The sequence below is a fragment of the Zootoca vivipara genome, chromosome 11 (assembly GCF_965207765.1).
Source record: "Zootoca vivipara chromosome 11, rZooViv2.hap1.1, whole genome shotgun sequence".
NCBI lineage: Eukaryota > Metazoa > Chordata > Lepidosauria > Squamata > Lacertidae > Zootoca > Zootoca vivipara.
Window position 1 is genome coordinate 18,024,453 of NC_142594.1, and position 21,150 is coordinate 18,045,602.

The 21,150-nt window shown below is 45.1% G+C and overlaps 2 protein-coding genes across 6 annotated transcripts in view; both read right to left on the reverse strand.

Annotated features, from left to right (window-relative positions):
- The window catches only part of NR1D2 (nuclear receptor subfamily 1 group D member 2), a 28,046-nt gene extending 16,126 nt beyond the window's left edge, over window positions 1-11,920 (reverse strand). The window contains exons 1-3 of one of the 4 annotated variants that reach the window (XM_088653759.1): window positions 11,417-11,917; window positions 2,274-2,531; window positions 1,696-1,793 (exon numbers count right to left, since the gene is read on the reverse strand). Coding sequence is in view for 1 of the 4 variants with exons in the window: in XM_035129545.3 (XP_034985436.1) it covers window positions 2,274-2,531; window positions 11,417-11,432 (274 nt within the window). In the remaining 3 variants the exon portion in view is untranslated. Of the gene's footprint in view, window positions 1-1,695; window positions 1,794-2,273; window positions 2,532-9,984; window positions 10,546-11,416 lie in introns of those variants that run through there. The other 3 variants (XM_088653761.1, XM_035129545.3, XM_088653760.1) reach the window with 3 other exon arrangements.
- Window positions 11,921-16,742: 4,822 nt separating this feature from the next.
- On the reverse strand, window positions 16,743-21,133 carry RPL15 (ribosomal protein L15). 2 transcript variants are annotated; one of them, XM_035129037.2, is made up of 4 exons: window positions 21,090-21,133; window positions 19,054-19,235; window positions 18,420-18,556; window positions 16,743-17,097 (listed from the first exon to the last, which is right to left on the reverse strand). In XM_035129037.2, exons 2-4 carry the CDS (start codon window positions 19,223-19,225, stop codon window positions 16,792-16,794), a joined length of 615 nt encoding a protein of 204 aa, XP_034984928.1. In that variant the 5' UTR covers window positions 19,226-19,235; window positions 21,090-21,133; the 3' UTR covers window positions 16,743-16,791. The 2 variants fall into 2 exon arrangements, with proteins under 2 accessions (XP_034984928.1, XP_088509888.1); XM_088653762.1 differs by having other exon boundaries at window positions 20,995-21,115.
- Window positions 21,134-21,150: the final 17 nt, after the last annotated feature.

Sequence of the window (21,150 nt, forward strand, 5' to 3'; positions counted from 1 at the left end):
CATAGCACCAACACAAAATTTGTTTTGAGAACAGCAAACAGACACCAAAATGTGAGCACTGCAATATGTGTCATCATGATAACCACACTTTCACAAATGTGCAGGATTCAAACGTTGGTCATGATCTGTCCTCTGAAGTTTTTTTTATTACCCTGAAGCGCCAGGTGGCACTGTGGGTTAAACCACTGAGCCTAGGGCTTGCTGATCAGAAGGTCGGTGTTTCGAATCCCTGTGATGGGGGTGAGCTCCCGTTGCTCGGTCCCAGCTCCTGCCAACCTAGCAGTTCGAAAGCACGTCAAAATGCAAGTAGATAAATAGGAACCGCTACAGCAGGAAGGTAAACGGCGTTTCCATGTGATGCTCTGGTTTGCCAAAAGCGGCTTTGTCATGCTGGCCACATGACCTGGAAGCTATACGCCGGCTCCCTCGGCCAATAATGCGAGAAGAGCGCGCAACCCCAGAGTCGGTCACGACTGGACCTAATGGTCAGGGGTCCCTTTACCTTTACTTTACTCTAGGACAGTCTTTTTACTATCAAATGTGTATGCGTGTATATATACATAGACAATATTTATGCACATATACATATAGATGTAGATACAGTGGTACCTTGCTTGTCGAACTTAATCCGTTCAACTCCCAGAACTGTTCAAAAACCAAGGTGCAGCTTCCGATTGTCTGCAGGAGCTTACAGCACTCAATCGGAAGCCATGGAAGCCCCATTGGACGTTCAGCTTCCGTAAAACATTCCCATTCCGGAACACTTACTTCCGGGTTTGCGCCATTTAGGAGCCATTTTGTTTGGGAGCCAAGCCATTCGACAACCAAGGTACCACTGTATACACACAAATATACCACCAAACTGCAAACAAAGAAATATCCTGGGTGCTGACTTTATCAATGATGAAAATCTTGTTATCTGTGAATCATGTTGGAAACAGTTTCCAAGTAGAGTCAAATACAGAATCAACCGTTAGGAAGATTAGCAACCATTTGAGCACCAAGCAAACTCAAGGAAAATTATTTCTTGTTTAGCTCTACAGATAACAACCAAGTTGCTGCTGGCCTCTGGGGGAAAAACACACACAAGAAAACTTGCAAAAAACAAACAAACCCCACCACCCATGTTCTATTACAGTAAACCAGGATTTTACACTGGGATTACGTTCTGGGATAGCAGCTCATGCCAAAATTGCATACAGGCAACTCTCAATTTGTGCAGTGGCAAAGCACACACTTTTCCCTCAGAGAGGCCTCTGTTTCAAAAGGATCAGTTAGTAGGGGATGGGAAAGACCTTAGCTTGAGGGGGCAAGGAGGGAGTACTCCCAGGTAGATTAGGTAGTATTGGGCCCAGTATGGAATATGGGATCTTATATTCCTTCTACATTTAAAATAATATACAGAGGAAGACTCGGGCACTGTTACAGATTGAAACTAGCACTACGGGTGATGAGTTTTATTTTGGAGTTCCCACTACTAACCGTGTACAGAGCGCTGCCAAACTTCTACCTACTTTCCATTCGGTAATTTGCTTCGAATTTACTGTAAGCAGACAATGAGCTGTATAAAAGCAACCTTTTACACAACTGGAAGCCTCTATGGCTTCAAAATGGGGGGATGTTGCTTAACTGGGACTGTTGGAGGGAAAAAGTCTGGGGGTCCTTTTATAGTCAGATCTCGACTTTTAAACTTACTTGTGGACCACAGGACTACATGGCCTGTTGGCACCACTTTGCACTGTGAGGCAGGAGCTCCAGTTTGCCAGAGGTTGAGTACCAGAGCTACAGTCTATCTAGAAGGAAGGAAGTCAGAGGTTAAGCACTGAATGTTAAGTGCTACAGGCTCTAGGCAGAAGGATGCCCTCAGGCCTCAGACAAATATATTTATTTAGTGTGGACAACATATCAATGATCAATTCAGATGTTATGTTTGCCCGTCATGGTTTGGAGATTGGGAATTCCCAATGTGTTTAGAGGCTTCTTCCTCCAGCTCCTCCCTTTTAGGTTTTGCTATAGCCATAGCATGCCATTATGCCTGAATCAGGACTAAATATGGATAATGCCAGCTAGGAGAGTCTCCAAACCATGGTTTGGAGAATCCTGATCTGTAGTCAAACCCAGACCAGCCCCAGTTTAAACACAGCAGGAGAAAAGCACAGGGGAGAAGATGGAGCCCTAAGCACATTCCCTCCCATTCTCCCAACCATAGACTGGAAACACAATGCCGGAATTGAGCCTAAACAAAAGCAGAGCTACTACAAATGGATACTTACTTGTAAGTCCACCATGACCCTTGGTCAATGCAGTTACACTTGGCTGGCTGGCCTTAACGCGGTCATCTAACCGGTCATTCTTTGGTACTCCATCAGAGCCCTCTTTGCTCTTGCTGCTGCAGCTGCCGTCTGAAGAGGAACTGTTTGGTGACTGCGGTACAGGTGACGAGGACAGGAAGCTGCTCTCTGATCCCTCGCTGTGGCACGAGGCAGGGCTAGAGGCTGAACTTGAAGAGCTGATGTAAGCAATCACACCACCTGTCGAAGGAAGAAAGCAGGAATACGTCTACCAGCTGACAGATCCACTTTACAACCCACTTCCAGAAGTCTCTCCCACACCACATGTAAACAAACCCCGTTCCAAATGCCTTTCAAGTTTTCAGAATCGGATCACGGTACATGCTGTAGTGTCTTGCTTTTAGCAGTATGTTCCGAAACAAGACACTGTTTATGAAACCCTGACAGTTAAGAATGGAAAGTACAAAATGCAAGCATTTGATAGCTTTTGTTTCTGAAATATTGGAAGAAAGGGAATCAGTGGATGGACTTGTTAAGTATTCATCATGCTGTATGCGTGATGTTCCATTATGTTATTTTTTATCTTTTTGTTTGTAAGCGGCTTTGGGATTTATTTGAATAAAAAGCAACATAAAAATAGAATAGAATAGAATAGAATAGAAAAGACTTGAGACTGCAGGTAGATTTTCCTTTTCTTTCATGTCTATGAGACGGCAAGCCATGTTTAAAACACATGCACAAGTGTGCTGACAGAAACACATTATAAAAGTGTAATAGATAAATAATAGATAACTCTTAGCACCAACAAAAACTATAATCCTTATTTATTTCACATGTATCACGTTCTTCCACTAAAAGGAGCTCAGGGGAGCTTGCATATGGTTCCTTAACAGGCTCCATGGCGGGTTTAGCTTCAGCGCCATTGTGTACTGACAGGCCTCCCTCTGGGCATCAAAGTGGCATGGGCTCAAAGACAACAAAAAGGAAGAAAGAAGTATTTTCATCCATGAAGGATGAACAGAAAGAAAAACACGGAGCAATTTGCTTTGGCGCACCTCTATAATTCACCAGGGACTGCCACTTTTTGAAAGGCAAACGGGTATCTCTACAAATAATAATGTAAGAATGAAAGCTTCTCCCAAAGAACTCTGGGAAGTGTAGAAAGCCTTTTGTTCAACAATCATAGTTCCCCTTCATAGATGTACAATCCCCTGGGTTCTTTGGAATGAATGAATGAATGAAAGACAATCAGGGACAGATGCTCCCCCAAGGGTAAATTTTTCACAAGCACATAAACGAACTCAGGCTGCGATGGTCTCAGAACTTACTTGGAAGAAGCCCTATGGTCAACAAGGGGACGACTCCAAAGCAAGTGGTTTGATCATTGCGGTCATTGGGGCCTGCATTCCCCCCCCCCCCGGCTTTCTGCAAGGATGCAGGTTCCCAAGAAACTTGAGTGCTTTTGAAATTTTTACCTAATATTCTATCTTTCAAAATAAGAGTGAATGTTCTGGCCTTGAGGGATGCATCTTCAGTCATACATGGAAGGGAGTCAGTTTGTGTGTTGAAAAAGATCCCCATTTCCAGGTCATATGACAGCTGAATAACCCCTCAGAGAACACAATTCCTAGAACAAATGATTTTTTAAAAAATAAAAATGTACTTTTTTAAACCAGCTTGCTTCTCAGCCTCATTTTTCCAAGTGAACTTACATATCTTGCAACTTTCACATTTTTATTGTTAGGATTCCGTCTTAGTTTCTCTCCCTTATGTGGAAAAGCCACTTTCCAGTGATTGCAAAGGGGGGGGAAAGAAAATTCTGCATTAGCAGAATTTCAAAACCTACAAATGAACTTTCCCCTTTCTTTGAATATACAAGTCCCAATAAGAGCCTTATTTTAATTACATTTTCTGTGAAGACATGAGACTGTCATTCTACTTTAAGATTATTGCGGGTGCTTCCAAATGGGTACTTATCATGGCATGCATGACTACAATCTGGAGGGCATCAAAGTGTGTTCCCTTTCCCCTGTTTAATGTGGACTTCCTCTTCCCGGGGGAAATAAAATAAAAACAAGAAACCCAAACCCTGTTGCCAACAAACCATTTGCTGTCTTAAATGAACTTGCTTGCAAATTCAGCTCCATTTGGAAGAACCCCCGCAACCCAACATTAACTGTTTCCTAAAGCAAAGACTGGTGCAGTTGTCTCCTCTCCAGTAATTAGCATGGATATGGACCAACACACACCTAGGTCTACAGCTACTATCATACAGGCTTCTTCGCAACAAGTGATGTGCAGGAGCTGATCTTGCAGACTAAGCCCATTTTCTCCAGGTGCCTTGCAAGTGCCAGATAGAAAAATCACCCCCATTCTCAGGGCACGCCGCCGCCGCCCGTGGAATAGCTTGCAACATGGTGGCAGCCACCATGTGGCATTTGTTATGTGTGAATCAGCCCCAAGGCAGCAATCCAGAACATGCTTACTTAAAATTGAGGAGATCAGGCATTCTATTGAAGGCTGTTGGTTTGGCGTTAATGCCTCCGTAACTTCTTTCATGACCTATTAGATCAGGCATCCCCAAACTTCGGCCCTCCAGATGTTTTGGACTACAATTCCCATCTTCCCCAACCACTGGTCCTGTTAGCTAGGGATCATGGGAGTTGTAGGCCAAAACATCTGGAGGGCCGCAGTTTGGGGATGCCTGTATTAGATTCACATTTAATCAGTACTCTACAGCAGCATTACTAGGAAGTATTTTGGGGAGAAGAGAACAGGTAAAATATATTTTCAGGGAGCACGTTCCCTCTTACATTCATGCTCCTAAGTAAATGCATATAGGTTTGCAGTCTAAATATCCTTCAAACATTGTGATTCTCAAGAATCCTTAAGAAAATATCTTCACAGTGAGATTGCCTTCCACAAGGGAATAATTTATATAATCATGGCACAGTCCTAACCTCTTCACATATGCCAGGTTAATGTTTGTCATGGGAAATCTCTAATTAATAAGTAACCACGATAGTACCAATGAAAGAAGTAGATTCAGGCCACAATGAAAATTACATAAGGCTTAAAAGGTAAAGGGACCCCTGACCATTAGGTCCAGTCGTGACCGACTCTGGGGTTGCGGCGCTCATCTCGCATTATTGGCCAAGGGAGCCGTCGTACAGCTTAGGGCTCCATAATTATTCATATTTAAGACCAGAGAGGGAGAATTATTAGCATTCCAGTGACGCATTTGGTAATGAAGCTTTGTATCAAAGGAGAAGCCCTATTTCAAATAAACATGAAACGCTTTCAAAACTTTCAATGGCGTTCAATTTGGACATATATAAACCCACATCCTAGCAGTGTCATGTGAAAAGAGATGGACACCTGTGCACAAAATAATGCAAATTATTATAATTATAGCTCATTGAGCATGTGCTTTCCCGGGAAGCCATTACATAACCTACTAGCAGTGTCTCAATATCAGTTTAGTAAGGAAGTTTAACACACACATAAGCAGTCATGTGTAAATGTGTACAATGACTCAGGCAGGGAAAATGCTTAACAGCCTAAATTACAGGCTAAATACTGTAATAGGAAGCATGGAGTTGGGACTTACAGTGGTACCTCTACTTACAAATAACTCTACTTACAAATGTTTCTACTTACAAATGGAGCTCCGTCCGCCATCTTGGATGCGGTTTAGCTAGGATTTTTTCTACTTACGAATTTTTAGATAGGGTTGCTTTGACTTACGAATTTTTTCTCCCAATGCATTCCTATGGGATTCGACTTACAATTTTTTTCGACTTACAAATGTGTGTTCGGAACGCATTAAATTCGTAAGTAGAGGTACCACTGTATACGGCAATGACCCCCCATGGAAACAAGCAAGGATCTCTATTTGGAGTGGTGCTGTTTCATATTCACAAAGGATCTGGCTCACACCAAATCGCTCAGGGTGATGAAAACAGAGAGGGGGGGCATGAAGAGCTCTAAAGGAATTTGTCCAAACTAAATGAATGGGCAACAAAACAGCAACTGAAGTTCACGGAAAATGGTGCACTGGGTAGGCTGGAGAGAAAATAAATTCACACATACACAAGAGGGGACCTTAACTGGGTGTGACTAGTGTGAAAACATCGACTCGATTTGCAGTAGCAGCAAGAAAGGCAAACTCTGTTTTTAAGAATTATTAGGAATGGGAGTGAAAATAAAATGGCCATTTTCATTGTACCTTTTCATAATGCGTTCTCCTTTGCTCTGTACTTTTACACGGTGATTCCCCTCCTCCTCCTGTTTCCCTGTGTCTATTTTTAGGGTCCTGTCAAGAATGCTTTTTGTAAAGCACTATGTATATTCACACAGTGTACATCCATCGTGCGGGATTCAAAACGCTTTCTTTTTAGCGGAGGGAAAAAAAGTTGGCCAGGACAGAACACGAACGTTACATTGCTATGACTGGTGAAAGCAAATAAGGACATTTTTCTCTCTTTCTCATAACTCTGCAATTTGGAATCACTCGATTACATTAACTGACAGTCCATATGAGACAGAAAGTGCATGGAATCCATAAATAACACAAGGGATCTGCTGTCACAAGATGTGGTTGGTGTTTACTAGCTAAGGCGGCCGTAAAAAGATTGGACCAGAAATGAGGAGTGTATGGCCCTCCAGAAGTTTCTGGACTACAACTCCCATCATCCTTGACCACTCGCCATGCAAGCTAGGGCTGGTGGGTGCTGTAAGTCCAACATTACGTGGAAGGCTATAGGTTGCCCACCACTCTTGTGTTAAGAGAGTTTCATGGAGGATAAGTCTGCCAGCTGTGATAATCTAAATCAGGTTTCCCAAACTGTTTTTGGACTACAGCTCCCAACATCCCTGGCCACTGGTCATGCCAGCTAAGGATAATGGGAGTTGTAGTCCAACAACAGATGAAGACCCAACTTTGGGAAACCCAGGTCTATAGTCAAGAGGGCTTCTAAATACCAGCTAATGGAGAGGGGAAACCCCATAAACGATCCACTGGCTGCTTTTGGAAGTAGAACTAGATAAGCCCCTCCATTTGATCCTGCAAAGCTCTTCCTATTTTTGTGACGGTCAGCAGAGCCAGACCAGAGTCTGGTGATCCAGTCCCTCCCCCCCGAAATTCCACCAGAATGCAGGAGTCTCTGGCTACAGAGTCAGCTAGAAGGAACAGCACTTTGGGGGTAGGAATAAAAGGAGCAGTTTTCTGACGGAGTGAGTTAGATAGGGCTGGATTTAAGATGAGAGATAGGGCTGGATTTGAGAAGAGGGATAGGATTGGATGTGAGACGTTAGACAGGTTTCAGGCTGGGAGATTGGGAGTGAGATTGGGAGAACTGGTTCCGAGTTAAGTTAAACATACACAATGAGTTGATTACCCATAGCGAGAGGACAAAGCCTCGGAGCTTGGATAGGGAGACCGGGTTGAGGGAAAAGTTAGGTATACAGACAGGAGTGTTCTGGAAGGGCTAAGTTTGAGCCGGGAGAGGTAGATCCTGTGGGAATTCAAGCTACCTGGGTCTCAGTAGAGCCAGGAAGGGAGAGTTCTTCTAGATACTAGACAACTCCCAAACCAGTAACAAGGGATGAGGTGATTCCCTAGATCTGTTATACCATTTAGAACAGTGTTTCCCAACCTTGTGCCTCCAGATGTTTTGGGACTACAACTCCCATCATTCCTGACCACTGGTCTTTCTAGCTAGGGATGATGGGAGTTGTAGTCCCAAAACATCTGGAGGCACAAGCTTGGGAAACACTGATTTAGAAGACCTCAGGTATGGGATGGTTAAGAGCAGGCATCCCCAAACTCAGCCCTCCACATGTTTTGGGACTACAATTCCCATCATCCCTGGCCACTGATCCTGTTACTAGGGATGATCGGAGTTGTAGTCCCAAAACATCTAGAGGGCCAAGTTTTGGGGATGCCTGGTTAAGAGAGTGGGTAAGTGCCCTCGCTCATGAACCAAAGTATTTAGCTGTGAAGGAAGCAGTACGGTGTTGAAAGTACTTAACTGTAATATCTAAGTGACAGAAACTGACTTGAGCATTTTGCAATCTATTCTGGAAACCTGAGTATTTATCCACCTGAAGTGTACCAACTGATTTCTAGTAACTGAAGTTTAAGAAGAGTTGTGCCTATAATATTCTGTTTAAACCTGACACATCTTAATAGTTAAAGTAAATTAATTAACTTCTACCTGAAAGAACGCATTTCCTTATGCATTTGGTTTCATAAACTTCCTTTTGTTTAATAAAGCATTTCTTGCTTGTTTGATCAACTCCTGCCTGAGACTCTAAATCATTTAAGTTTGCCCACTAGATAATTTGTGGTAAATTGTAGAAATTCATGTAATTGGTGTACTGCGAGGCAGTCACACTATATTTAATTGGGGGCAGTTAGCAGGAGAGGATCCATCACATAATTAATTGGTGGTATTAAGTGGCTTCAACACATACTTAACTACCTTGTTAATTGTTTGTTACTATCTAGGAGACCTACCAAACACATTTTGAAGAGAAGGTGATTGCTATTATTGGGCTTAAAAGCCTTTTCAAGTCATCCAACATCTCCCCCTGGCTCAATCAATCAATTTATTTGTATGCGCCTTTGCAAAGTTAAAACCATGCTCAATACATTTTTTAAAAAAAAAATTACACAACTACAAACATAACAAAAGTAGTCATAAATTCTGAACAAAACATCAAAAAGTTCATTGCTTTAGGAAGCTGGTGCATGTTGTTATATAATCAGTGTTCCATGAATTTAGCCGGCTCAGTCCATTTTATTACATGGATTTAGGGAGGGCGAATTTCGTAATTTCCATCCCTTCCTGTCTCCTTCGGCTGCAGGACTGGTGGAGGAAGCAGCACTTCCCTTCTGGTCCTCGAATAAGACTTTTATAAAAGAAAACACCATTCTCATCTTCCTAGCCTCAGGCAAACTGCCCAATGTCCGTAGTTATTATGTAAGTCCCTCCTGAATCTGTTCGTGTTGCACCACCTGACTTGCCTATTCCGTGAGCTCAGCATAGCTGCCAAGTTATCCCTTTTTTAAAGGGATTTTCCCTTATGCTGAATAGGCTTCCTCGCGAGAAAAGGGAAAACTTGGCAGCTATGGAGCTCAGCCATCAGGGAAGATGACTCTCCGACCTGTTGCATTTCGAGCGCCGTGCACATGGGTCGTCTGTACATGTGAGAAAGTCCATGTGTCACATGGATACGCGCGCACAGAAGCAGCCGCGCTGCCTGCACCAATAGCCAGCCTCGATTTCCATAGCATTAAGGCAGCTGCAGAGCAGCCGGCAGAGGAGGAGGAACTCAAGCGTCCCTAAGGTTCAGATACCCGAGGAATGGGCACTAACTAGAGAGAGTAAACCTCCTCTAGCACAGGCCTTACTTCTGAGTAAAAATACGCGTGGGATGAACAGCAGAGAGTCACCTGTTCAAAGAGGTACACCCCCCCCATAGCCAGGGAGAGCAGGGGACAGGTCGTCCCCTCCAATCTAGTTTTAAAAAAATATTAACTGAGGTTCTGTCCCCCATTACCCCCCATTACCTAAAGCCCCCCATTACCTAAAGCCCCATTACCCCCCCCCCACGCGCGCGCCTTTTCCTTGATCCGATTCTCCATGCAAACGTCTCCCCGGGTGTTTTACAACGGAGCCGCACTGACCTTGCCACTCTAGACCCGTCTACTTGGAAACACGGCCTACTGGATTGAACGATGCTTACTCGCAGGTAAGTGCGGTTGTTTAGGATCGCAGCCTCAGGCTAGGCATTTCCCCTAGCCTGGTCCATTAAAAAGACAAAGGGGTGTGTGTGTGTGTGTGTGGATAACATCTGGGGTAGCAGCCACGTGCAGCAACAGGCTCACTTCTGGGTAGCCACGAAGGAGGATCGGGGCGATCCTACCAGATCTGCCTAAACTCAAAGAGGGGCTAGAAGGCACAGAGATCGCGTCGCTACCCGGCTTGCGACAGAGAGGCTTTTGCAAAAGAGCAGCGTCAAAGCTCCGCCCCGCAACCTCGAATGCACTCGGATCTTCAAAAAGAAAAAGCGGAGCGAGGTCGGCTTCGGGCCGCGCCTGCCTTGCAAGGCGGCTCCTCCTATCCAGCAAGGCTGGAGAGGGAAGAGTCACCCCCTGACAACGGAAGGAAGGGAAGGGAGATTCCCAAGTCTTCTGGGCGCAGTTTTCCAACGCGCCTCCCTCCCCCTCCATCCGCTTTGCAGGCTCCTGCCTGCCTTCCCCACGTGTCCTTTCCCCGCGCCGCCCCCTGGATGTAGGTCGCCAAAACAAGGGCCTCCCGCCGCCGCCTTCACGTGTCGCTCCACGCGGTCGCCAGCGGGAGGCGACCGCCCCGTCCCGATTGTGTAATCTCCGACGTCACAGCCAATCAGGGAGCAGGCGGCGCCGAACGTAAACAAAACGGCGCACGTGGCTCGCCCGACGGTCCATGTGAGCTGCTGCTTTGAGAACCGGCCGGATGGGAAATGGATGGGCAGCCGGGGAAAGCGAGAGGGAAAAGGCCCCGCAGGAACTCTAGACCCACCCCCTCCAGGGAGAGGGGAGTCCAGTCAGCCCCGAAGGAAGGAATAAGCCCCTCGGCCCGGTTTCCCGCACCGGCCGCTTCCTGCCTCCCGGAGGACAGCATACAACCCCCCCCCCCGATCCTGACCTCGAAGCCCTTCTAGGGCCAATCCACACCGAACCCACAGGACGAGATTCCTGCATTGCACGGGGTTGGACTAGATGACCCTCGGGGATCCTTTCCAACACTACGGCGCGGTAATTCCATGGCAGCTTCGCTTCTGCCATCACCGCAATGTCCAGCATTGCGCGCGCATTCCCCGCAAGGAAAAGCCGGTCCGTCTTTTTTGTGGGGTGCAGAGCAGTAAGAGGCTGAAATGAGGGGGTGGGGGTCCGCTTGAGCATCGGGGGTCATGACCCTCCGGGATCAGTGGAGGGAGGGAAGGAAAGGGCTTTCAAGCTTGATCCGCCTTTCTCTCCTCCCTGCTCCGTAATCATCACTTCAGATCTGGCTTCTGACCTCCCTTACAACCACAAAGCTTTCCCCCCTCTGCCGTCCCCCCCCCCACTCACTTACCTGCATTGACCTCCATGGCGGCCCCCGATTTCTTCCACGCAACTGCCTCCGAGAGCCGGGATCATTCACCCGCCCCGGTGCCTCTCCCGACGGCTTTCCCGGGCTGCTGGGGCGCCTGTCTGCCTCGCTCTCCGCTTGCGCTGAAAGAGCCGCTGCGGCAGCTGTGCCCAAGCGATGCGCGCCCGCCTCTCGCCTCCCCCCGTGTGCGTGGACACGCCTCGTGTGTGCCAGGCGGGAGGAGGCCAGGCAGGCAGCCGCCGCGCCACCGTCGAGCCTTCCTGGGGGGATGGCGAGCTGGGCTGGGCTGCGGCTGCCGGCTCCTTCCTCCTCCCCCTTCCCCGCACGAGGACGGGGAGAGCCACCGGGAGGGCGGCGCCGACCACGTGCCTCCCCTCGTCGCCGCCCTCGCCTTGCCAGCCCACCCGCGCGCCGTCTGAACAGCCGCAGCATCGGCGTCCCAGCTCGTCCCGCCTCCCCTCCAGACCGGCCCTCTTTCAACCCAGTGACACACTTTCCCCGTCCCCTCGGGGAGGCGGGAAGAGCGAGCGACCCGCCCCTTGTCACCTGTCAGCCACGTGTGACGACACGGACACGCGTCTCCGGGTCGAACGGGGGCAATTACGCACGAGATCAGGGCATCGAAGTTCCTCTGAAATGCAATGGGGGTTTCATCTCAGGTGGCAATCGGTCGTGACTAATGCTAGCTGGACTGGAGGCAGGGTGCTTGCCGGAGAATCACTATCTCCAGAAAAGCTTAGGAAAGGGGCTGGCAATAGTAATGACTTTGGAGCTCACAGGAATTCATGGAATCAGAGAATTGTAGTTGGAAGGGACCCAAGGGTCATCTAGTCCAACCTTCTGCAATGCAGGAAACTTGGCTAAAGCATCCATGACATCTCCATCCAACCTCTGCTTAAAAACCTCCAAGGAAGTTCAATGGTTCATGGTCTCAGAATATTTTAAGTTTAACTCAATCCTAGTTTTTCAATTGGAGTTCTTCCTGTGTTTTAATGCGATTATTATTATTATTATTATTGATATAAACATTAATATTATGTATAGTATAGTACATTGGTACCTCAGTTTTCTAGAATCTTGGAAGCCGAAAATTTTGGTTTTTGAACGCCGAAAACCTGGAAGTAACTGCTTTGGTTTTCGAACGCTTTTTGGAAGTCAGACAGCTTCTGCTGCGTGTTTTTCAATTGTCTCCATTGACTGTGGAGACTGCCGTTTGTGCCTCAGTTGTCGAACGTCCTGGAAGTCAAACAGTCTTCCCGAACAGATTACATTTGACAATCGAGGTACCACGGTATGGTATGGTATGGTATGGTATGGTATGGTATGGTATGGTATGGTATGGTATGGTATGGTATAGTATAGTATAGTATAGTATAGTATAGTATAGTATAGTATAGTATAGTATAGTACAGTAATTTCATTTATACCCCGCCCACTCTGGGCGGCTTCCAACACACACAAAAGCATAATGAAACATCAACCATTAAAAACCTCCCAAGACAGGGCTGCCTTCAGATGTCCTAAAAGTTGTGTAGTTATTTGTCCACAGGGGGGAGATATAGAAATGTTTTAATAAACAAATAAGAAATAAGAAGCTTCTCACTCGGATGTGAAACATATACAGTACTGTAGTGAATATTTGTGGTTGAAGCTTCCTGCAGCCTGGATAAGTTGTTCAGAGCTGTAGGATGGAATTAACATTGCTGGCTAAATTGTTGTTGTCATTTAGTCGTGTCCGACTCTTCATGACCCCATGGACCAGAGCATGCCAGGCACTCCTGTCTTCCCACTGCCTCCTGCAGTTTGGTCAGACTCATGTTGGTAGCTTCAAGAACACTGTCCAACCACCTCGTCCTCCGTCATCCCCTTCTCCTTGTGCCCTCAATCTTTCCCAACATCAGGGTCTTTTCCAGGGAGTCTTCTCTTCTCATGAGGTGGCCAAAGTATTGGAGCCTCAGCTTCAGGATCTGTCCTTCCAGTGAGGACTCAGGGCCGATTTCCTTCAGAATGGATAGGTTTGATCTTCTTGCAGGTTTGATCTTCTCAAGAGCCTCCTCCAGCACCATAATTCAAAAATTATGGCTAAATACCTTCCAACAAAGCATAGCTATTTTTAAATAAACCACTGTGGAGATTCGTAAATTCAGGGAAAGGTTGAGAGAATAATCAAAGCAAATATTTAACATGTTTTCTGCCAACTCATCTTTAGTTTGCTTTGTGTTTTATGACATTAACATGGCTATACTGCTATAATACCTCTTGCAGACACAAAAATGTGCCTTTGTTCTTAACACTGGAACAATTTGCACTGCAGTTTTCAGTACTATATTACAGAAACATCTCATGGTATTTGCTTATTTTCTGAAATACAAAATTTGTGAGTCAGGCATGAGTTTTTAGGTTTAGTTACAACTTATTCTTCTGGGTTTATCCATATTTAATGCTTATTCCCTAGAAATTTAAAACAGTTGTATGCTGAAACCAGATTCTCTTTTACACATTATCAGATTGCAGTTTTGCAGACGATATTCAGCACGGAAATACTCAACCTCTTTTTCAATTGCAAAATTGCCTGCGCCCTGCCGCTGATCATTTTCACAACATTAACAGTCATTACACCTAACTTAAACGCTATGTCATCTTTGAGTCACAGTATCATTGCAGAGTCACAGCTCTGACAGGTGCTTCCGCTAGAAATACAATCATGCAATTTATTCTCCTCACCTCAGAACACCGATGGCACAGGGTCCTGATCTGGGCTGGGATAATAGTAAAGCAGATATGGTGGAACCATTGGCCCATAGGCCACATTTGACCTAAACCCCAATTTGGCACCACAAGATTATTTTGCTCTGTGTGGACACCTGCTCCACAACTTCCTATGTGACATCAGACATGAGGCAAATGGGAATGGGAATGCCAGTGTCAATTTGGGAGCCTTGAAGGGATCCTAATTGTTCCCTGGCAACTAAAGGCTGCAACCAATGCCCATTTGCTGATGGGCATTGACAGCAAGTTTCCTATGATAGCAGTGGGGGACTCCATAGTGACCAATGCTTGCCCAAAGCCGGTTTGCTGTAAGGACTATTATTCATTTGCATCACTAACTTGAATTGACGCTGGTCAGAGGAAGGATCCTCCTCTGCAGGCAAAGTTCAAACTATGCCCCTGCCAATGAATTATTTTTTTAGTTTGGATCAGTTGATCTCAGTGTGATGTCAGGTGATTCACAGATGGCCAGCTGTCAAAATCGGCTTGTGGTGGTGGAGTTCAGGATCTCGGGTGCTATCTGCTCCTCACCCTTGTAACAAAGGGTAAAATCTAGCCCCGTGTTCAAAAATGCTAATTACGTGTCTCGTATAACTCTCAGCTACTGCTGCATATGAAGAATGGAAACATTTATACAATGAATTAAAATGATCCCTAAAATGCAATATGATGTCGTTGGCATCCGTCTGTTTTGAGACAATAGAGTGCGCCTCCAGGGGTGAAATCAAACCACTGCGTTAGCAGCACTGAAGTGACATCCCCAGGACGCAAGGCTAGGGTGTATGGAGGTCTTGGCTTTGCTGATGTGGTCTGAAGGAAAGCAGAGCAATATATCTGGCACCAGCTTGGCTGTAGGAGTTGCATTATAATACAGTACTAGCTATGAGACAACAAGCTATAGCTCACTCCTAGACACTATTTCACATGATTCTCTTAGCCTGACAGAACAAAGCACAAGACTCTCACATTTATCAATTTCTAAAGGCTCTTACTATGCAGCTCTTTACTATAGCCAAGAACAAGGAACTCAACTTTTTATTTTTAAAAATCAGCTGTTTGTTTTTGAAAAAACCTAATTATCGGCTATACATTTAGTTAACAGAATGAAGATTGTATAACCCATTCTCTGAGAAGAACCAGTTAATGAAAGCTCTTGTGGAAATACACAAGTTAACACAGCAGGGTCAGTCTGTGCAGTTTCCCGCATGAAAAGGATGGACAATGGTCAATAATGAAAACTTGCAATGTTGAAAGAGCCTGTGCTCCAATACTACTCGGAGGCTGTTTTCCATTATGTAGCTCTTAATAGAATAGCAGCACCTTACCCAATCCTTACCTTTGGTTTTAAGCACTGTCTTGGTATTAAACTAGCTTTGCTGGGCAGCTGTGAAAGTCATTTATACTAATAATCTAGACTTAAATTAGTAAAAAATATGAAGCAACTGTAATAAGCACATTTTGCAGCATATAAGCTAAGACACAAGCGCTTTATTACAAGAGGTTGCAATCAGTCCACCGTCGGTTTGTGTGAAAGCTAATGAGGATCCGGCATGCGTATTTCAATCTAGAAGCCACAGGCTCAAATTTCAGTCGACTGATAGCCACTCCATTAGGTTCATTAATAAAATTTGAAATATTATGAACTTATACCTTGCCTTCCTACAAATGCACCCAAGGTGGCTTATGCGAAATCAATGCAGTACAAAATACAACCTAAAAATAAATGAGCAGCTAAAAGCAAGCAGTTTTGAAAACAGATCACAAAATGAAGTATTAGGAACAGTGGGACTGTATGTTCCTATCCTCCAACTTGTTTCTTCTGCCAACTTTAACAAGGGCTCCCTCTTAACCAAGATTTGAGGCTGCTTCTATCATTAAGGAATCTTATTAGTCGAAACAAAATAAAAAAAAATTCCTTCCAGTAGCACCTTAAGAGACCAAATAAGTTTGTCATTGGTATGAGCTTTTGTGTGCATGCACACGTCTTCAGATATCTTTTTATTTTGTTTCGACGTCAGACCAACACGGCTACCTAGAATCTTATTAGTGTTAACTGTGGTGACTATTACTGATGAGAGAAGATAAAACGGTAGTTACCTTGCACACAACTGATGGTGGAATTAAACTTTTACTCAGAAATTACTTTTACTGAAATTACTAGCAGTCAATCATGTTCATTAATCTCAAATAGTGTATGCAGAGTAGGTCTAAAGTTGAATTCCACATGTGTATATGCATGTTAAGTTATACAAACATTTCTGGGAATTTTTGGATGAGTATATTGCAATTTCTTTTGGTCAAGTGTAGCTATCCAAAGGCCCTGAATGTACAGTCAAAGCTCTTCCACGTGTTCCCACAGTTGCACCAGCCAATGTGTCATTGAAATGCTTCCAACTTCACCAGAACTTTTATAACCCTGTTATTCGAGTGACAGCTGTAATTGAAGAGATACTGGATATGTTGCTAGATTCTTAATTCTTTTAAAAGGCGCTGGTGTGGGGTACACCCAGTGCCCAATGAAAACACATGACAGTGGAAATGTGAACTCTGGCTGATTTATTATAATGAGAAAATTATATGCAAAAGAATCAGCGGTAACGGTGAAGCTGCAAGGTGTTGCGTCGCCTCCAAGCAGCGCGACGTGAGCCACCGATTGTGTGATGGAATTTGTGGCCCTTGCCGAGGCCACGGCTTTTCCTGCCAGCGGAGGTCAGCCCCCGCATCTCTCTGTGTTTGTGAACTGCCTTGGTGATCCATTGGGTGTCCGGGTTGCGCCTGACAGCCTTGTGGAAAGGATCAATCAGAATGACTTCAAAGAACTTGTAGGTGGAATCTTCACCCACCCAGTAAGAGTTCAGTACTCTCAGGGCTCCACAATGGCGGCCAGCACGTTCCTAGCAAGGGAGAAATAACCTCACGTAAGCACGTAAAAGTTGTACCAGGGAGGAATTGGGGATTGTGAATATTACAGGCATCAGGAAAACAAGGTGAAAAACTTCATACAAAGGAACCAAACATTCAGCCATGACGTTTAAGAATTACAGTAATAAAGGCTTCTCCATAGATAAACTCTTTCCTTACAGGGATGGATAGCTCAGTTGGTTAGAGTGTGGTGCTGATAATGCCAAGGCTGCAGGTTTGACCCCAGTAAGGGACAGCAGCATATTCCTGCATTGCACAGGGTTTGACTAAATGATCCTCAGGGCCCCTTCCAACTCTACCATTCTATGAACAAGTATTTTATCTTTCAACTGGCCTGTGGAGGAAAATTGATTTGTTAGCACTACCACAATAGAACATGCCATTGCAATCTACTTCATTATAGAGATGCTATATGGCCAAGAAATGGGGAAAGCAAATATGGCACAACTAAACTCACCTAGCTGCCATACCTGACGTTATCTTACTTCTTGAAAAAATACTTCCCTGTGCTATATTTCCCAAAACACTATACAGTAGTACCTTGGTTCCTAAACAGCTTAGTTGTTGAACAAATCGGCTTCCGAACACCAAAAACCCAGAAGTGTTCTGGTTTGTGAACTTTTTCGGAAGCTGAACGTCTGACGCAGCTTCCGCTTGAGTGCAGGAAGCTCCTGCAGCCAATTGGGAGCCGCACCTTGGTTTTTGAACAGTCCCAGGAGTCAAACGGACTCCCGGAACGGATTAAGTTTGAGAACCAAGGTACCACTGTACTTAAAGTGTGGGGATATCTGAAGAACAAGGAATGTAGCAAGTACATAAACATAATGACAGTAACCACCATGGACATTCAAATTGACAGCAAAAAAGGGTAATCACTTTAATCTGTTACATAGTTTTATGCAGTGGCTCTTTCACTGATTTCTGTACATATCTAATTTCAGGTTACAACAAAGTCTCTATAGAGGATGGCTACAGCATCTTGCAAACCAAAATACTTCCATATGCCACCTAGAAACTAGAATTCCAAAATGTCAACTTGACACTGAAAAAAACTGCTCTGTGGGAAATAATTATTCATTAACCATACTGCCTTATTCTCACCAATAAATGCTGCTTAACATGCATTCAGTGTTTACCAACTCAACAATATTATAAGCTGATTCATACATATCAAATACTCTTCTAATTAGGCATGAGTTAAAGGAGATAAACCAATGCGACACAGATTTGATCAAGCTTCAGTGGGACCAGTGGCCAATACAAAAGACTGATGCAGATCACAAGCAATACCCACCTCTGCTACAGACTGCAGGCTCCGGGCAAATTTCAGCTGGTTGACACCATGATGCACTGGTTTACCATAAGTAGCACCCTTAGGGACTGGACGTTTACGACCACCACGGCGAACACGAATGCGGTAGATGACGTAACCTAAGACACAACAGGATAATGTGTTAAAGCAGTGAAGAAATCTGCAGTTTTACAAGACAAAGTTTATTTAGCATTTGCATTTTACATTCTAGCAATATCTATGAATTTGCTTATGATGCCACAAATACTCTACTTCAGTTACTGGACAACCCCGTCTATTTTTGTTAATCTGAGATTGCACAAAGCATGAAAAATATGATGGGAATCATGTTTAAACTGTGTGAATGCAAGCATAGTGGTAAGATTTCCAGTCTCAGGATAGTCTTAAGACAAGTTTCCATTCTAACATCCTGACTTATCAGAGATGCTCTTGTAGCTTAGGATGGTTGCCTATATGCTTGCATGGAAGGTAAGCAATGTTACTTTTATCTCATCACGTTACAATTACAATAAGTAGTAGGAATCATAACACACAGCTATCTTTGCTCAGGACTACCAGACTTGGTGCATAACCAAATGACTAGAGCAAGTTCACACCTGCTACATGCTTTAGGTACCTTGCTTAGCTTTATATCCCAGCCTGCGAGCTTTATCTGGCCTGGTGGGACGGGGAGCTCGGTGCAGGGCAGACAACTGGCGATACTGCCAGCAGCGGACACGCAAGAGGAAGCGCATCACGTCTGACTGTTTCTTCCTCCATAGTTCTTGGATATATTTGTAGGCACCCATCCTGGCTTATCTGCAAAAAAAGATGCATTTAAATCACACTGCGTTTCATTGCTCTCAGAAAACTAAAAAGCCACTGTGTTCTCCATTCTCTAGTAATAAAGTGGTCCATAACGAAACACATTTTGTTCATAAACCTCTCAAAACCAACTTTGTCCCCTCTGAGCTACTGATCTATACTGTGCTTGATTTCATTAATATGTCATTAACATTTCAACAGTATGTATGAAATACATAGCAGCAAAGGAAGCTGCTTTTGACTTTGTCAAGACTATTAACCTATCATTGTTTATGCGAGGGATCCAGATCCTCTAGCATTCAGGACTACAACTTTTCATCATTCCTGACCACTGTCTATAACTGGGGCTGATGAAAGTTGCTAATATAATTAACATCTGGAAACCACAGCTTCTCTATCCCTGGTTTACAGAGACTGGCAGCAGTTCTTCAGGGTTTCAGGCTGGAATGTTTCCCACTGCTGCTGGAATTGCCAGGAACATAACTTGGAACTTTTTGCACACAAGGCCTGTGATCTACCAATGACCTGCAACTGATCCATGGCATGACAGCCCAAAACAACCAACGATTTGCATGGTTTTCTAGCCTGGTGAAGCCCCTTGCAATAACTTCAGCAAATGCGAGCTCTTGTAGCATCCAGGGGCTGTGCCTTATTCCCCCCAAGAACCTAAATCCAGAAAGAACAGTCACTCAATCTCAACAGAGAGGCTCAATCTCAACGCTGTGGGTTCAAGCTCTACATCAGGCAAAAGATTCCTGCGCTGCAGGAGGTTGGACTAGATGACCCTTGTGGTCCCTTTCCAGCTTGACCTTCTGATCAGCAAGCCCTAGACTCTGTTGTTTACATGATCCCAATTCTTTTTATAGAACTCACTCCTTTACCCAATTACCCAATTCAGAACATAAACACACAGGCTTTCATTCATTCATTTATTGAATTTATATACCGCTCTATACCCGGAGGTCTCAGAGTGGTTCACAAAAAAGATCACAATATATAAAATAATAAAAACAATAATCCAATAACACCCCCCTCCCAAAAAAGAGCCACATTTAAAAGGGTATAGCATGTTGATCAGGTCAACCAAAGGCCTGGTTAAAAAAGAACGTTTTTGTCTGGCGTCTAAAGGTGTATAACTTGTAACTTCAAAGAGTTCTCACTTGTTTTAAGTCGCGTGGGCACAACAATTAAGCTTTCAGAGACCAGGTCAGGATATTTATTGTCTACTTGCGTCGTACGATGCATGCACCAATTGATTGTAAAAGCAAAAACCCGGAAGTCCACCCATCTTCAAAGAGGAGAGGGATGTGATAGATACATAAATAAACCATCTGATGCGACTGGCAGTGGCTCCTTACCATCACCCCATTTATTGGTTGGTGTCAGGACTGGAACCCGGGGCTGTCTACAAGGAAAGCATGTGCTCTACCCCGATGAGCAATGAATGGTCCCTCCTCGGAGGTTTACTCAGGAGCAAGCAGCGCCTGACCTCCAGCCTTTCTAGGCCCCCGCAACTTGCGCTCAAGAAATATTCCTGCATTGCAGGGGTTGGACTAGATGCCCCTCGGGGTCCCTTCCAATTCTATGATTCTCTCCGTTTTCTACCTCGGCCTCTGCAAGCTCCGTCTGGCAGAGCCGCCTCGGTCTGTAGGCCTAGGCCACGCCGCCTTCCCAACCGGACTCGGCGGAATTACGCCTCCCCGGCCTCCCTTCGCCCACAGACCCCAACCCGCCGCTCCCCCCATCTACCGACCGTGAGGCGGCGCCCCGAGCGGACCCCCGGAGGCCTCCCCGAATTAGGATGCCGGCGGATTAAACTACGGGCGGCCTCCGGCTCGCCAACCTTACCTAGCGGCGCCCGGAGCCGGAAAGGAAGAGGCCTGCTTTCCCACAAGGCTTTGCCGCAGCG

Bases quoted from the DNA above. Each gene is read 5' to 3' on its own strand.
- RPL15 (XM_035129037.2), bottom strand. From the start codon at position 19,225: ATGGGTGCCTACAAATATATCCAAGAACTATGGAGGAAGAAACAGTCA. The intron at 18,557-19,053 runs GTACCTAAAGCA...GTTGTGTCTTAG, and splicing joins GGGATATAAAGCTAAGCAAG to GTTACGTCATCTACCGCATT. The intron at 17,098-18,419 runs GTGGGTATTGCT...CTCCCTTGCTAG, and splicing joins GCCTGCAGTCTGTAGCAGAG to GAACGTGCTGGCCGCCATTG.